The 18,076-nt window shown below is 36.4% G+C and overlaps 2 protein-coding genes across 4 annotated transcripts; one reads left to right on the plus strand and one right to left on the minus strand.

Moving 5' to 3' along the window:
* The first annotated feature begins 968 nt into the window (after nt 1–968).
* On the plus strand, nt 969–8,118 carry LOC107832680 (uncharacterized). Of its 2 annotated transcripts, none has more exons than XM_016660540.2 (11): nt 969–1,407; nt 2,891–3,013; nt 3,111–3,207; nt 3,634–3,669; nt 4,200–4,387; nt 4,487–4,589; nt 5,100–5,281; nt 5,376–5,453; nt 5,998–6,100; nt 7,147–7,240; nt 7,591–8,118. In XM_016660540.2, the coding sequence occupies exons 1-11, from the start codon at nt 1,106–1,108 to the stop codon at nt 7,971–7,973; spliced, it is 1,689 nt and encodes a 562-aa protein (XP_016516026.1). In that variant the 5' UTR covers nt 969–1,105; the 3' UTR covers nt 7,974–8,118. The 2 variants fall into 2 exon arrangements, with proteins under 2 accessions (XP_016516026.1, XP_075092742.1); XM_075236641.1 differs by lacking the exon at nt 969–1,407 and adding an exon at nt 1,650–1,659.
* Nucleotides 8,119–8,939: 821 nt separating this feature from the next.
* Nucleotides 8,940–17,283, minus strand: LOC107832681 (protein OS-9 homolog). Of its 2 annotated transcripts, none has more exons than XM_016660542.2 (8): nt 17,109–17,283; nt 13,380–13,456; nt 11,929–12,129; nt 11,670–11,741; nt 10,952–11,067; nt 10,577–10,643; nt 10,392–10,498; nt 8,940–9,452 (listed from the first exon to the last, which is right to left on the minus strand). In XM_016660542.2, the coding sequence occupies exons 1-8, from the start codon at nt 17,197–17,199 to the stop codon at nt 9,218–9,220; spliced, it is 966 nt and encodes a 321-aa protein (XP_016516028.1). In that variant the 5' UTR covers nt 17,200–17,283; the 3' UTR covers nt 8,940–9,217. The 2 variants fall into 2 exon arrangements, with proteins under 2 accessions (XP_016516028.1, XP_016516027.1); XM_016660541.2 differs by lacking the exon at nt 17,109–17,283 and adding an exon at nt 13,548–16,107.
* Between the last annotated feature and the right edge of the window lie 793 nt (nt 17,284–18,076).

Raw genomic sequence — 18,076 nt, forward strand, 5'->3', positions numbered from 1 at the left:
TTGATAATAGCTTGAAAAATCTCTTGAGAAATAGTTGTTTGAATCCATAAAAGAACAATAAGGTCAAGTTGAATCCATTGTTGAAAGGAAGGATTCCGGATAAATAAAGCCATAAATACTTTCATCAATAAAGCCATAAATACCATGACCTTTGAAGATTAGTAAGAAAAGCTCTCTCCATAACATATAGTTTGTAAAGTCAAGAACAGTAGGAACAAGATTTTTAATGTTGGAGACGGAAATAGTAGAGGGATATGATGGAAGAAAGGAGGAAGCATTAGTCACGGAGGCTGGGGATGTAGGAAATGATTCGGTAGAGGAGTTGGGAGCCATGATTCAACAGAGGAGAAAAATAAAACCTAGACTTCTGATACCATGAAACAAGTAATATTTTTTATATATATTATAGTAAGTACAATGCTATATATAATGTGTGATAAACTCATCTGAAATTTAATCTCGAAATTAATTTATCACTTATCCCCGTACCAAACGAGCCTTTAGAGAGCTTTCAAATGAACAATTAACTTAAATAGTCGTCCATCCATTTATCTTTACACAAATAACCGGCCATATTGATTAATTACTTTTTTTAGCCATATACATAGTTTATATATTTATTATACATAATTATACACATATAATTCATAAATTATGCATATATTATACCTCAACAGGCTATTTTTAGGTTAATTCTTCTAAACTAAATATAACAAACGAATATATAATATATGTATAATTAGTGTATAATCTATACCGATTAGGAAAAGTAAACTTTGAATTCTGCCAGCTATCAGTATAAAGATTCATCCAACAAAAATACAGTCCAAACTTCAAAACCCGAAAACTTTTGGGATATTTACACAAATAATATGACATATTCATTATTTATTTAGTGAGACTTTTTAGTCTACATCGAAAACTTAACCTTAACGTAATTAGGAGTATATATAAACAAGATTCCCAAGTCGAAACAAATATAGAGTAATTAAAGATGACTCTCTCTTCCAAGTCTCTTCTCCTACTTTCTCCATTAAAACACACATAGTTAAAAGACTTCAAATTATACGTACAATTTTATTTCTTCTCTGCAAAATAAGCATATATGGGGTCAGCAAAATTGAAGATAGGTGGGGTATGGAGTGGAGTAATAGAAGTAGAATTAGAAGAATGGACAGTACCAATGTTAAGAGAAGAAATTGCAAAAAGATCAGGCGTTGAAACGATCAACCTTATATGTGCTGGTAAATTGTTGAAAGATGGTGATGGAACTGAGAAGTTAAGCCAATTGGGTGTTAAAAATAATGCAAAGATTTTGGCTTCTAAGGTTTCTATTGATCAAGGCAAGTCTGTAAAAGATGAATCTTTGGCTGAGGAAGAACGTTGCACTAGGCTTTCAAGGCTAAAGTTAGTAATTTTTTTGTTAATCTTTTAGTCATTCTTTATGTTGTTTTGTTGATTCTGTTGATGGGTTTTGGGTTTTATTGTTTGATTATGTGAGTTTTGTTCTTTAAATTGTGTGATCAGTGTGAAAGTAGTGGCTTTTATAGCATCTACAATGGTACATAGAATTGATTTTTTATTCCGATGATGATTTTTGTGTGTAAAAGAAGAATTTTTGGCTGAGGAAGAGCGTTGCAGTAGACTTTCAAGGCTAAAGTTAGTGTCTTTTTAGTCATTCTTTATGTTATTTACTTGATGGATTTTGAGTTTTATTGTTAAATTATGTGAGTTTTGTTATTTAAAGTTTGTGTCTTTATGTTAGTCTAGTGTTTTTCTTGATTCACTTGATGGGTTTTATTGTTTAATTATGTGAGTTTTTTTATTTTATTTGTGTGATCAGAGTGAAAGTAGTGTCTTGTTTAGTTTATATCTTTGGTACACGGAATTGATTTTTGCTTCTGACGATTTTTGTGTGTGAGTGTGTTTTGGGGGGGGGGGGGGGGGGGGGAGGAGGGGATTGTTTCTTTTCGTTCATCTATTTGTGTATTTGTTGTATGTCTCCGCGGAGTTTGACTTGGGGATTCTATTTGCTAAGGGTTGTGAGTTCTATTTTGGAATTATGATCAGAGTGAAAGTAGTCTGATTTAGCTGCTATTAATATCTGATTCTGATGAGCCCCGGGTATTGGTCTAGCTGTAAGAGCCCAGCACATGACTTGTGGGTTTGGCACATGTCATGGGTTCGAACCCTCTGCGGACAAAAGTTCGCATTTAAATTGGAGAAGGGTGGAGGTGCAGGCCCTTTATCTGTTGAGTTTCGAACCGTGTGTCACAAGCCTTCGGGATTTCTCGGTTATCCAAAAAATATCTGATTCTGATGATGATCTTTATATGTGTGTTTATTTGTGTGGGAAAGTCTGTCTTTATTTCTGTCTGTATGTTTTGTTTATTTTTGTTCATCTGTGGTATATCCACTGAGTATGGGAATTCTAATTGCTGTGGTATGATGACCCTTTAGGTAGTGAGTGGTAATATAGTAGCTATGGTTTATTTTTGCAGGACAGAGACTGGAATACATATTTGGATTTCTACTTATTTGCTCTGATGTTGCTAGCTCTTTCATATCGATATGAAGAAGAAAATATATGCTGGGGAGGACAGGCTAAAACGAAATAAAATTGAGAGTAGCTTTGGTGGTTTAGACATGTCGAACATGCCAATGTACTTATAATTGGGGTTTATAACACTCTGTTATAGTTCCACTTGATGATATTTTCCTGGAGGAAGAAACTATTTCTTTGTGATCTTGCTTAAATTTGTTTCCTTCTTAGTAATAAAATGTATAAAGCTCTTGCAGCCTCTATTTTAAGCCAGTTACTTCTTTGCCTGGACAAGACATTATTCGTTTGTTCTTTTCTAGCTAACTTCTGATATGATTTAAATTATAGGGCTGCTGCTACTTCTCTGTCAAAGAGACATGCGGATGGCTCATTACCTGTTGAAGATTTCAATCTGGAGCTCGAAAATCAGAGTGGACAAAAGGTGCAACTGGGAACTGAGACTGATCAACGGTATATGATGTTTTTTTCTTAACCTATTAGCAAATAGGTTCATATTGACTATGAATGACACACAATCTGTTGTTTTCATTTCCTTTTTGCTTTCCAGAGCAATAATGATGGGCCTAATGCTTCATACAAATGCAAAAGCCTTGATGAGGAAGAAGAATTATAAAGAAGCACTAGAAGTGCTGACCATGGGAGAAGTTAGTGCCTAATCTTTTTCTTGCTATTTCCTGTCTTTTAAGTCAAGTACAAGATTCTGATGTTGTCATACAAAGGATGCCCGAATCTGTATGTTGCTCGGACTCTCGGAAAATGTTGCCGGCTGTGTGTTGGATCCTCCAAAAGTAGTATTTTTGGAGGATCCGACAGGGGTGGGGCAGCATTTTGGATAGTCCATGCAACATAGGGAACTTGCGACCTATATTTTTGTTTGACTTGTGGTTATGGCATCAATTTTCCACTGTAGCTCCTTGCTTGTGCTGTTTCTAGTGTCCAGTTGTCAGTGTCGTGAGAAATTGTGTTCTGCTTGTTGTGAAGACCATATTCTGATTTAGAAATTTTTTGAACTACAGTATTATTTAAATATCTGGTTGAATGCTCATATGGAAGTGGTTTCTCTTTTGCAGGAAGCCTTCTCTCTCTGCAACCCGAAACTCATTGAGGTATGTTAGATTTCTTTCTTCCAAAATATATTATTCCTTTCCTTTCAAATTGAGTGCTGTTATTTTGCGCAATATTGTTATTAAGATGAGAGCTCTGAATGTTTGTTATTCAGTGATTAACTGGGGAGGTATGGCTCGCAATTTGAATTCCTCCAAGAATTGATGTGAAAAAGTGACCTCGGACTTTTGAGTGATATATTATGAAAAACTATAGAAAATGAATGAAAGAAGATGATAGAGTTTTTTACTACAATAAAGTCACAGAACTTCCTTACTCTTCTCCTCCGTTCATTTGATCTGTGTCTTTGTTGTCAGTCCTTGAATGGGTAGATTATCTTGTGAATAGTGCTCAGCGTTTCAGCAGATATAAAATGTATGTTTAGGCGGATAAGTTACAGGCAACTCATACAAGTTGTTTTTCTAATGATATATGAAAACATTTTGTGGAGTATCTCTTTATTCACTGATCTGCTTAAATCTGCTTTATAGCTGTTATCTGATGATTCCGTCCTTCCTCTTTGGCTTTTCAGATGGTTGACAATGTGCCGATTCTGCAAATAGACATGGTGTGGTGCTACCTTATGCTCCGAGATATCAGCTGGCTCTCAGTTGCAGGAGTCCGCCTTGCAAAAGCTAGAGAAGGGCTTGAGCGTTCTCATGGGAAGGAAGCGAGTCGTCTCAGACTGCTTCAAAAAGGACGATACCCGGAGATTGCTCTGTGAGTAAACACAGATTGATACTGCTTGTGTACAATGCTGGAAACAGTTCCTTGCGACATTATTTTAAAATTATTTGCTTCCATATCTTCTTTATATAGACATTTGAGGTTGGAGCTGCTAGAAGGAGTAGTGGCATATCATAGCGGTCAGATTGAAAAATCTAGAAAGTCCTTGACATCTGCTCAAGCCAAGTTTTTGCAGGTTAGCCTGTTTTTTTTTTTTCTTCTGGTAAAGCTGATGACGGTTGGCTATTGCTGTTTGTACTGATAGACAGATATCGGGATAAATGTTTTCAGTTCTTTGTAGGAGATAATATATTCTTCTCCAGTGTCTGCTTTAGCTTCCATTTCTCTCTGGTCTTCTTGCATGCGTACATGTGTTCATGTGCTGTGGTTTTGTTGGCTTAATTAGCGCTTTGCTCGTGTTGCCGACTTATTGGTTTATACGGCTTACATACACATCTTGCTAAGTCCCACATTGGTTGAGAGAATGAGTTGTGGTCTCCTTATAGGTCTAGGGCAATCCGCCTCGTGAGCTATTAGCTTTTATGGTTGAGTTAGGCCGAATGGTTCTTCACACATCTATTGCTTCTCTTCTTTTGGAATACCAGCTCTTGTTGTTTCTCTCTTGGTTAATTCTTCATACTTATTTTCTCAGTAATGATAAACAGTTAATCCATTTTTTGTCTTTTTTTATTTATTTTAAAAACAGCTTCAAATTCCAGATGAAGCTTTGTCCTTACTTTTGAGTATGGGCTACAAGGAACGGGATGCCAAGAGAGCCCTGCGCATGAACAATCAAGTAGTAGAAAGCGCTGTTGATTTTCTTCTTGAGGAAAAAGAAAAGAAAGCAAGGCAAAGGGAGGACGACATCAGGCGGCGGAAGGAGATCATGTGAGTTCATATTTGTTTAAAATATAATTCCTCTCTGTATATTTTCTTAACACTTGCTACATTACTTAAACTCTCTTTATCATATAAACTGTAGAGATCAAAAGTGTTATGGAACGACTCACCTCGGAAAAGCTGTTGATCTCGAGAGACTGAATGAATTGGTGTCAATTGGGTAAGTAAGACTTGTATCACAAGATCATTCAAGGGGAGACATTTCTTGTTTCCCTTGCATAGGAAAGCTACTCCCTCTGTCCCAATTTATGTGGTGGTGTTTGGCTTTGTACGAAGTTTAAGAAAGGAAAGTTTTTGAAACTTGTAGTCTAAAACAAATCAAAGATATTTGTGTGGCTTTAAATCAATTTGTTGAGGGTAAAGTAGTAATTTTAAAGATAAATTATTTCTAAATAAGAAAATGTGATATCTTGTTTGGACTGGCTAAAAAGGAAAGAGTGCCACATAAATTGGGACGGAGGGAGTACTAACTTAAGCAATTTCTCCCAGAGGTTGTACGCTATTCGACTTAAACTACTTTTTATGCTCATTACTAAACTGGATTAGAAAACCTGATAGAGAACTTTTTCGACTAGCAAACAGTGCATTTTGTTGATAAACCAGAATGACTGTGCTTCTTTTATCCAATTATCCTAAGCATGCTTATGTTAAGTCCTGAGTGGCCTGATATTTTTGTAAAACTCATACATATTCCTGAACGCCAGGTTTGAGAAAGAGCTTGCTGCAGAAGCACTTCGACGAAATGAAAATGATACACAAAAAGCTCTGGATGACTTGACAAATCCGGAAGCTAATGCTTCGATACAGGTAAATTTTCTGGCATGAATATAATGCCCATGTGAAGCTATTAGTCGAATACTTACTGAGGTATTAGATACTAATCCAATTTGATACAATTTTTTTAATTTTGGGAATTGACTGGGCTGTGTCCTATCAGTTACTTGGATCTAGGTTTGCATGATCAGCCAGTGATAATTCAAATGTTACCAAGTCCCGGTAATTATTACTGTCAGAAGTAGACCAAGAGAAATCTCCAGTTTCTCTACTTCCTTTTTTTTTGGTAGAGAATGAATATCTCGAGATATCAGGAAATATGGGTCCGGATATCTTGCTTTAATGATTTGCATAATTGGCAAATTTGACAAATGCCTACTTTTGTTTTTTATTGCTCAGTTGCTCTCACCTATCACTACGCCACCTCGGCAGCTGAGAGTCCCTAGCTTTTTGTTATCTATCTTTAGAAGTAGAGCGAGTGACTCCAGTGGGCAACTCGTGTTAGAGTCATATAGTAGTTCTAATGAAAATTTGACTTACCAAAAAAACTTCGACTAGCTTGTCAATCGGGGAATTAGCTCCTGATTTTGCTGGCACTGTGCAATTGAATAAATTCAACCGTTTACTTATTTAAGGAGACAGTTGTATTTACAACTGCTAGGTTCGTTCCTTAGTAGATAGCCCATGCTCCGACAATTCGTGGCATGGAAATGCCTCTTTGATAACAACAACAAAAAAACCAGCATAGTCCCACAAGTGGGGTCTAGGGAGGGTACCTTACCCCTACAGTGAATATAAGGAGGTTGTTTCCAATAGACCTTCGGCACGAGGAAAAATGAGAAAAGAGCAGTAGCAACAAGCAATAACGAGAACAAGATAAAAGAAAACAAAGCGAAAGGAACAACATGAAGATAGAAATCTACAATATTAGAATACAATACTGCCTCTAATAACACTGGAATTGCCTCTTTGATATATTTTTAAAATGGTGCCCACAAAATACGATTAATCAATCTGACTCGTAGTGCAGATTTATCGAAGAATATCTTTGGTATCTACTTCCTCTTTTCGTAATGCAGATACATATTGAGTCAAGGAAGAAGAAAAGGTTACGCCAAGCAGAGAATGCTGTTATTGAAGAAATTGTATCCATGGGTTTCCCCAGAGAAGCAGGTATCTATATTTGTTAAATTTATATTTGCATTTGTTTATTGTATACTAGAACCATTTTTTGACTTAATAACCACATTATTCTTCCATAGAAGTGATTAATTTACATTTTGATTTGGCAACATAATGGTTAGAGTAGGTTTTAAGAAATGTGTATCGAGTGAAAACAGAACACACACATCTTGGTCCGTACCTGTCCTCAGGCACCAATTTAAATGGAAAAAGGACAAAAAGCTGTGGGGGATTGGAGGAATTTCATGAGTTATGCTTTGAGGTTAATGTGTGGAAAATATATCTTTACGGTGTCAGTCCTTTGAGCTGACGTAAATATATAAATGTGTTTATTTTGGCAGTGGCTGCAGCTGTTCGCACTTTTGGCACGAGACAAGCAGCGATAGATCATCTACTTGCTTCTGCTGCAACAGAAGATCAGAATGCAAATGATACTCTACACAACAATCAAGGGGAAGATGGCAATGCAAATAATCCTATAACTCACCAACAAAGTGAAAACAGAGCGGGTGCTAACACAGGTTCAAGTAGCGCGGGAGGTCCAAGTCATAACAAAGTTGAGGAGCGGGATGTGGAAATGGAAGATGCGATTACAGGGGAATTACTAAGAGGAGATGCTTACTCTGACTATGACATTGAGGTTACTGAAGAAGGTGAAGCTATAAACGAATACTTAGCTTTAGTAACTATAGGAGATAACGTAGAGAATCGTCCATCTTCGTAATTAAAAGTATAGTACATGTTGAGAATGGTCCGTCGTCGTAGTTAATAAGTACAATACTTTTTGACAGACTTGGAAAGTTTGCTGTGTATAGCGTATTAGCGTATATTATCTTAGCCTAGTTCTTGAATGAAATAGCTTCAGTTGATGGCTTGTGTTTCCTTTTCTTTATATTCTTTGCGTTTATGATGAAGAGTTTTGGTTCTAAGTTTGCTATATCAAGTTCACCTTGTTCCTCATCTAGCTGAGATAAACTATTTGAAGTCTAGATTATGATATTTGGATTCATTTCATTCTAATACCTAATACTTTGTTTTTCAAAAGATAAATTAAGAGTTCCTCACTTAGTAGAAGTTCTCTAAATCTTAGTTTACTACCAAAACAAAATGCAAAAAGTTTCAGAGAACTTTTGTTTCTTCGTTTTCCCTTTTCTATTTTATTTTTAAAGAGCCTCTCTTTAAAGGGGTGGGAATTTCTTGGTTCAAAAAAGGTTCAAAAAACAAACCAGACAATTCTGTGTAATTACATTTTCCATATATACTCCAATAAATTGTGATAAAAAAATAATGGAAGTAAACTCACCGGCAGCCACTTCTAAATCTACTATTGAAAATATATTCATAATTTACAATGTATTTAAAAATAAGCCAATTCGGCCAAAGTTCAAGACTAAGTATCCTGACACTTTGTATCCTGAATTTTAGAGTGGCTAACCTAACTTTTTGAGCTACTAATTTGAAGTTCAGGACTAAGTGTCCTGTATATTAGAACTGCTAACTTAAAATTTAAAACATAAGATGTCGAATTTATGGACACAATAAACGATGTAAGTTTGAACCTTGAGGTTTAAACTTCAGGACATCGAGCAAATTGAGTAATCTTTAAATACATTATAAACTGTGGATATCTTTTAAACAACATGCTTAAAAAACTGGTTACCTGGTGTCATTTCCACAATTATATCCCTTCTTGAACAGAAGAAATGAAACTCTTGTATTTGAATATTTTCTCTATCGACACTACAGATGTGTTTCGTACAACGAAATCTGACTTTTATCCCTTCAGGAAAAATAAACTGGTACCTAAAGAAAATGTTTCCTTTTTTACATTTTAAAAGTTCTATATTGAATCAGATAAGTAAATAGAAAACAGAAAAAGGATTGAAGTCGAGCAGCTTGATCTTGATAAGTCGTGAATATAGCATTTCTGCAGTGATAGAAAAATTCCCTTCATCAGTCATGTCTACTTTATGTCGCATGCTGATGCTCCAAGTCAGTCACTATGGTGATATTTTCATCTTCAAAATTGTCTTTCTCCACTTTCACGTGCTCGTCTGAATCAATCGAAGGCTGATATTCTGAGTCTGTCACCATGGCAATATTTTCATGTCCAAAGTTTTCTTCCGCTTTTGCTTCTCTGTAATCTTTCGGAAGTTTATTACAGTTAATGGTATGCCATACTGGCCTTTCTTCCTGGAAGAGACTGCATAGAACAATTAACGATCAGAGCAAAGGCTGACAAGCAAAATGCACACGCGAATGCGCTGTTTATGTGCTCATATGGAGAACAAGCTATAAATGTCAAGACAAGCACACTTAAATGATTGCATGGACGTACTTTTGAAGTCATAGCATAATGCATCATAATGGAAGAGGGAACCTTTAATTTCCTGATACATACAAATCTTGTGTATGAAATATGAATAGCCAAGTCATCATCATTGAATCGACTATTTAATTGGATCATCTAGACAGCACAATCAAGCACCAAATCCTACAAGTGCGACTCTCTCACGCTAAAACTGGCGATCAGACAATCAGAAAATCCTACGGCAACTAATATTGGAAAAAAATATAAAATTACTTCCTCTATCCCAATTTATGTGATGCACTCTCCCTTTCATTTTGTCCCTCAAAAAATGATACCTATTATATTTATAAACAATTTAACTTTAAAGTTATCATTTTACCCTTATTGAGATGATTTATAACTACACAAATATCTATGCCTTGTTTCAGACCACAAGTTTCAAAAGTCTTTCTTTCTTTCTTAAACTCCGTGCTCTGTCAAACAATATCACATAAACTGGGACAGAGGAAGTATCTTATTCCTACAGTATCACCACATGATTAATATTGTGGTCTGCTGAGTTTGCATGACCTAGAATAAGCATGTCTTTTCAGGTTGTGGTACTTCTTGATGATTGCTTTTGACCAGCAGTAGACACTAAAATACAAACAACTGGATTTTTCACTTCCTACCCAGAGAAGTCTTAGATCTCTCAATACCTCAGCAGCAGTTAATCATGAAAGCAAGTATCGACATAGATATAAACAGCTACCAGAAATAAGTCAGCCAAAAAAAGTAAGGACGGCTTAGTGTCATTTGTCAACAGGCATAAGATCGAGTCAAGTAACTTACGGGTGTTTGCAGAGGGTTGGGCAGTGTACGGTGAGAGCGTACTTGCAGGTGGACAATTCAGTTATAGAGCTTATCATAGCTCTAGGCTCTGAGCAAACAAACCTCACCTGGAATTGATTCCATTAGAAAATACAGAATTCTGAAATTAAAAAAAAAAAAAAAAAAGCAAAAGAATAGCTTCATACCTCTGTTTGTCGTGGCTCATTTGTTAAATCACATGTGGTTCCATTTGTATAGATATGAGCGTGATATCTACAGAAGTCAAGAGTTGGAGAAAAGAATTATTGTGCAGAAGGAATTCAAAATTTTAATCCGTCACAGCAAATTTGAGTAGTGCCATGCATCAGGCAGTGTGCTTCAAAAGTTCAAGAAAGACATTCCAAGAATTTCGTAAAATTGAATAAATGTTTCAATTATAGTTATTTTCTGTAGTCAAGTACTTATGGTGAAACTTGAAACTGACGAGCTTCTGCTTTTAACGGTAGTCAGCGGACTCACTATGTGCCCAAGGTGTATGCTACTTCTAAGCCAGTTATTCACTCACAGTATGGTATCTATACCTTTGTGATGCATCTTTTGAACGGGGATGCTTTAGTACTGAATTATCTGAGCGATTCTGATGATAAGCTGTGGTAGCTTCGGCATCATAGTAACCCAAGATAAATTCTTGAACCACCTGAAAACACAAATATTTCTTTGATCAAATAATACATTCTTTTGATAAGGTAAAAAATTGATCAAATAATACATATAACAAATACAAAATGAATGGAGGAATGGGATGGGATGGACTAGTGGTTGAGAGATGGGAATAACAATCTAGAGATCCCACGTGTGAATCCCAGCTATAGCACTTGGTGTAACCTCATTTGCTCCATTCTTGGTGGGCAGGATTACCTTGGCAATGTGTGGCTGTACAGGCTAGCTACCCGGTGGATTAGTCAAGGTGCAGACAAGCTAGCTAAATACCACTGATATCTTTTAATAAAAGGAGGAGCAAACGGACTTCTCTTTGGGAACAGAGGGAAGCAAGTGGTTGTAGAAGGTGCAAGGAGAGATAAGTGAAACCTAAGACACAATAGAATTGTTATTCAATGTTGGAGTCCTTTGAATTTTCAGAACCAATCCATCACCAGTCACATGACGGGAGCTTTAGCAAGGCAGCAACAAAGGCTCAGCCTATTAAATATTTAAAATATTCTTGGAGGGAAAACCAAAGGTTACTCTGAGAAATCAATGCCTGAAAAACACATACTTAATAGTGAAGTAAAGACATACCTTTTCATCCTCCAAATGAACTTGCCTCAACTTGTTCTCATAACAGAATTCATACGACCACCACCCTTCTTGCTGTAAGAAAGTTTAATAAGATAACTGTCACACAAAATTAGACAACTTCTCCTAACACATCAGCTAGAGCGGACCGTATAAACTTAAAGTTGAATAAATTTTCATTGATTATGTACTTAGGAGAAGGTCCGTAGATATTTAATTTATTTAAGTCAGGTGGAAAGGGAAGAATTAGATGAATTCTCACCCTGATAAGGCAACGATCCTTCAGCACTTCAAGTAGTTCATCTGGTGTCTTCCACTTGATGCGTTTCTCAGTGTCCACGACCAAACTGCTTATATTGGGTGTCAGTGGTTTACCAATCTTCGGTTTATCAACTTTAGGCAAATAACACAGGAACTTCTCTCCATCTTTGTTGGGCATGAGAATAGCTTCCTGGTCATCATCCTGCAAAATGGAGTGAACTCATACATCAGATTTCTAGAATGATGATAAATGTAAATTCACCCTTCATCTCATCATAATTCGGCTCAGAATATTAGGTCAAATTCTGTATTCACTTTCCCTTCACCAATCGGTTGCATAGAAACTTAACGAAAAAATCAGTTGTACTTTTCCCTCAGGTACCAAAGAAGCCTAAATCTTCTCAAATTATCCCACACTTGGCCACCACTGAAGGATTCAAAAGATGACACTATACTTCTTTAATGCGTTTCTCAAAAGAGGCTGTTGAGCATGCTTCCTGCTGTAATCCGTCATATTTATTACTAACACAGATTTAAATTCTTATTGTAGTTTCAAGCACAATAGGGTCTAAAATTATTCATGTGTTATTAGCAGATAGTAAGTACTGAGTTTCAGATGATAGGTATGGGTAGTCTGGAAACATTGTGTAGCAATAAAAAATTGTTTCTTTTTTTATGGTTCAGAAGTAATAGCGCAAGCCAAGTTTGCAAAAATATTATCCTAAAAGAAAATGTGAATGATAAAGCGATCTACATTTGCGTCCTCAGCCACCTCTTACAAACTCAAAACTACTAGAAATCAAATTTTAAGAAACGGGAGGAGTAAGAATGAAGCAGAAAAAAAATTTAGAAACTTGAAATAACTTGTCATAACCTTAGTGGATACTGAATCTATCCTAGAAATTTTGGAAGCTTTGTAATTAGCTAACAATAGGTTTTTGTTTTTGCTTCACTTCTGTACGTATGATTTTCGCACAGTTTTTGTACATTGATATATAAAACTTGTTACCATTCTCAAAAAGAAATAACCTGTCATAACCTTCTGACTTGCCAAATATATACCCAGGAAAATCGCGGGAAACCTTAGAAGTTCTTGGACAGAAATATGGACACAGTTTTAGTACTTGTTTGCCTCAACTTTAGGGGTCGTTTGGTACGATGGTGGGATACCCCATGTGATTAGTTATCATATCTTTTATATGGGATAGGTCATCCCACCATTTCAGTGTAAAAGTTATCCCGGGATTAGCTAATACCTCAAACCCTACATGGGATAAAGTTAATCCTAAACTTTATCCCGGGATTATTATTCTTATCCCATGTACCAAACAACCCCTTAGAATCCTCTTTAGTAAAAGATCAAATTATATTTGCAAACATATAAAGCTTTGAAGTGCATGGTGTGACTAAATTCAATATCTGAAAAAGTGAAGGACATAACAAATAACTTACCGGGTGAAAGGATGTGTCTTCTGAATGAAATTCAACCTGATATTTTGGTTCTTTAGAACTTCGACTGAAAGACGCATCTGATACAAACAGGAAATCAACCACCAGAGTTACAACCTAATAGTAGCGAATAACTCTAATGGAAAGTATTCTTTTTTGAGCAAAATCAACCTGATGCAGCTTTGATTGCAAATGAGATGTTGGATGAAAGGCTAAAAAGTGGAATTCCAGGCATCCTATGCAAACTAGACATTGAGAAAGCATTTGACCAAGTCAATTGGTCATGCATGTTTTCAATGTTAAGGAAAATGGGATTTGGTGGCAGATGGATCAGGTGGATAAAATATAGCTTGACCACAGTCAAGTATTCGATTCTCATCGACAGAAGTCCATTGGTCATACATGTTTTCAATGTTAAAGAAAATGGGATTTGGTGGCAGATGGATCAGGTGGATAAAATATAGCTTGACCACAGTCAAGTATTCGATTCTCATCAACAGAAGTCCAGTCGGCTTCTTTTCACCTCAAAAAGGATTACGGTAGGGTGATCTCTTGTCTCCTTTCTTGTTTATCCTAGTTATGGAGGGCCTTAGCAAGATGTTGGACAAAGCAAAGCAGCTGCAGTGGTTAGATGGTTTTGGTGTTGGGAGACCTCAAAGGAATGCAGTCTCAGTCTCACACCAGCTCTATGCGGATGACACATTAGTTTTTTGTGGAGCAGGAATATCTCAGGTTCAATATCTTAATCTAACTCTGCTCATTTTTGAAGCCATCTCTGGACTTCATATCAACATGGCAAAAAGCATTATCTACCCTGTTAATGAAGTTCCTGACTTGGGAGATCTAGCTGATATTCTTTGTTGTGGTACTGGTTCCTTCCCCGCAACATACCTGGGCCTTCCATTGGGAGCTAAGTACAAGTCTACTGCAGTGTGGAATGGTGTGATAGAGAAGGTGGAGAAGAGATTGGCAACATGGCAGCTGCAATATCTATCAATGGGAGGCAGGGTAACCTTGATTAGTAGTGTAATGGACAGCATACCAACCTATTACATGTCACTATATCCTATGCCTAGCAAAGTGCTCAAACAATTGGACAAACTTAGAAGGAATTTTCTCTGAAAAGGGAACAGTGAGGGTCACAAGTTTCACCTGGTCAAATGGGCCAAAGTAACTCAACCAAAGGACCTTAGTGGACTTGGAATAAAAGACTTGGCAAAACACAACAAGAGCATGCTAATGAAATAGCTTGGGAGATTCGGGGAGGAAGACGCCAGCCTATGGAAGAAGGTGGTGACTGCTAAACATGGACTACAAAATCACTGGTGTACTAAACTCAGCAGGTCTCCTCATGGTGTTGGCCCATGGAAACACATCAGTAGCCTTTGGGAGGATTTTTCACAGAATATTTCATTCAAGGTGGGGTAATGGGATACATGTTAGATTCTGGAAAGATATCTGGTTGGACAGTCTCCCACTGGAAGAGAGCTTTCCACTACTGTTTCAGATTGCTAGTGATCCCAACTCTACAATAAGTCAATACAGATCAGGAAACTCATGGGTCCCACTTTTCAGAAGAAATATGCATGACTGGGAGTTAGGTAGTTTGTTTACATTGCTTGGTAGACTGGGAACCTTCACTATGAATGAGCAGATCCCTGACAGAATCAGATGGGTTGGTTGTGACTCAAGTCCATATTCAGTGAAGATGGGCTACAGACGCATATGTGAGCATAATGGAAACATTTACTCGTGGCCATGGAAGCTCATCTGGAAGACAAAGCTTCCAACAAAGGTTATCTGCTTTACTTGGACTGCACTCAAAGAAGTCTGCCTAACTCAAGACAATCTCTCCAAAAGGAGCCTTCAGCTGGTAAATAGATGCTAACTATGTCAGCAAAGTTCTGAGTCAATCAACCACATATTCTTACATTGTCCAGTGGCAACAGATATGTGGTGTATGTTTCTTTCTATCCTGGGAATAAGCTGGACACAACCACAGGGCATCAGGGAAGCAGTGGAAGGTTGGACCAGGTGGAAAGTTGAAAGGGCCATCAAGAAAGTCTGGAAGATGATCCCAACATGCATTTTTTGGTGCATTTGGCAAGAAAGGAATCGCAGATGCTTTGATGGCATTTCAACTTCTATACACGCTATCAAAGCCAATTGCCTTGTGCAACTATTTAGTTGGAGTTCTCTAACACCTATAAATAATGTAATTCCTCTTCTAGATTTCATTGGATTTCCGAGTCTTGCTTAACTCAGTTATATCCTTACTTTTGTTTTTGAGTTAGCTCCATAAGCAGATTAAGTCTTTGTAATGGAGCTAACTCAATTCCTTCTTGTAACTTTGCATCTTCTGGATGCCTGCAATGAAGAATCTTATTTCATCAAAAAAAAAAAAAGTATTCTATTTTGAGCAAGATTGTTAACTTTGTCAGCACTAGTACAGTCAAGTGAACAGTACTATTTCATTCATGATTAATAATTTAAGGGCATGAATCAGTATTTCGAGCTGCTTCTCTTGCTTCATGTTATGGCGGCTCATTTTCCGAGATTAGTGAACTATTTTCAAATTGATTTTCTATGACTTCAAAAAAAAACTACTTAAACAACTGAAAAAATAGGACTTGAAGACACGTCCCAAGATGCACAGGCCTCATCAAGTTCCTGAAACTATGATCATTTTCAAGACTGCTGCCACACATACAGCTTGAGTATCAAACTTGAACTTCAAAACAGCAGAATCGAAAAGGTTATTGTGAACAAAACTTCATTTCATTGAGAGTACGTCTAGAACACAAAAATCCAAAATTCGTCAGAAAGTACTTTCAAAGTTAGTCAGCTCAAGCTAGTGAAGGTCAAGCCTTGGCGCGATGATAAAGTTGCTCTTTTGGCGACTAGCATGTGCATACATCCACTCTTCCCCTACCCCAACATGAGCTATGGAGCACTTAGTGCACGGGGTAAGCCTACCTCACAAGCCAGCTCAAGCTAATACACCCAACTATAGTAAATATTCAGCCTCCAAAAACATCAACTAGTTAAAGCTTCTAGTACTCTCTCTGTCCAAATTTATGTAATACTTTTTCCTTTTTAGTCTGTCCCAAAAAAATGATATATTAGAAACAATTTAACTTCAAACTTCTCATTTTGCCCTTGGTGAGATAATTTATAGCCACAAAAATGTCAATGGATTGTTTTAGATAAAAATTTCAATAGCCCTCCTTTCTTTGTAAAATCCATACCTAGTCAAACAACATCAGATAAATTGGAACGAGTTGAGTAGTAAATATTCAGCTCCCCATAGAGCATCAACCAGTTAAAGCTTCTAATAGTAAATATTCAGCCTCCAAAAAACATCAACCTGTTAAAGCTCTTTTTTCTTTTTTCTTTTTTTTGGTTTCTGTAATTCATTAACCATTTCAGTTAAAATTAATTATTCTAAAACAGAAACAAAAGAAAAAAAAAAGGGAAAGACAAACGTCCACAAGTCAAAGGTAGAGAAACAGTAAACTGAATCATCATCCAAATACCTAACGATCTAAATTCTAAATACCTAATACGCTCTTTAGATTAAGCAAATAATGAGCTACAGAATCCAACAGGAATAAAACTAGATGACAGGCTAAACTTAAAAATTTAATTTTATTACAAATATCACATCTATAATGCCATTTTTTGCCCTTTAGCATTGAAATTACAACGAAGGTGCTTGAGATTTTGGGCTACCTGTGTGAGCAGATATTATCTGGGTGGAATAAACGACGTCGTATAAGAAATTAACGGTGAAAAGTAGAATTGCCAATCTCATCTTCTTCATTTCGAAGCCCTAATTTTGGTGCAGAATATGATACAGTGGTCTACGAAACAGAAAATTGCTTATCGATTGAACTGTTGTTTTCTTCATTCAAAGAGTAGAAACACCGATTGGATGAATGACGAAACACAACTCTTACGTGGCAGAATGCGACTCCTCTTATTCTTTGACACGTGGATTCAGGGTCCCACTTACAGAAATATTAGTTACGTGTGAATTTAAAAATGGGCTAAAATCATTTTGATCCCCCAACTTATCTTAAAAATCAAACTCCTCCTCCAACATTGAACAATAGATATTTTGCTCCTTGAAACTTAATTGTATTTTTAAAATAATAGCCGATATATATATATATATATATATATATATATATAATATCATGATATTTTTCTTAATCTATGTTATAAATTTACCTATAGTGAAAATATATTTTTTTTAAATAAAAAATGATAATCAATCATATATACAACAACAATAACAACAACAACCCAGTATAATCTCACTAGTGGGGTCTGGGGAGGTTAGTGTGTACGCAGACCTTACCCCTACCCTGGGGTAGAGAGGCTGTTTCCAATAGACCCTCGGCATCCTTCCTTCCAAGAACTCCCCACCTTGCTCTTGGGTGACTCGAACTCACAACCTCTTGATTAGAAGTAGAGGGTGCTTACCATCAGAGCAACCCACCTTGTCATATATAATTTACTGATATTGAATAATAAAGGAAATGGGCAAAATTAAAATATTAGAGTAAAAGATTTGGTAATTTCAATCAAATAAAAGGTAGTGCAGTAATATTAAAAAATAGAGTTTGGTTTTAAAATAAATTTATAAAATATTACATATTTATACCTTAATATTAAAAAATAGAGTTTGGTTTTAA

The sequence above is a fragment of the Nicotiana tabacum genome, chromosome 18, assembly GCF_000715075.1.
Source record: "Nicotiana tabacum cultivar K326 chromosome 18, ASM71507v2, whole genome shotgun sequence".
NCBI classification, from domain to species: domain Eukaryota; kingdom Viridiplantae; phylum Streptophyta; class Magnoliopsida; order Solanales; family Solanaceae; genus Nicotiana; species Nicotiana tabacum.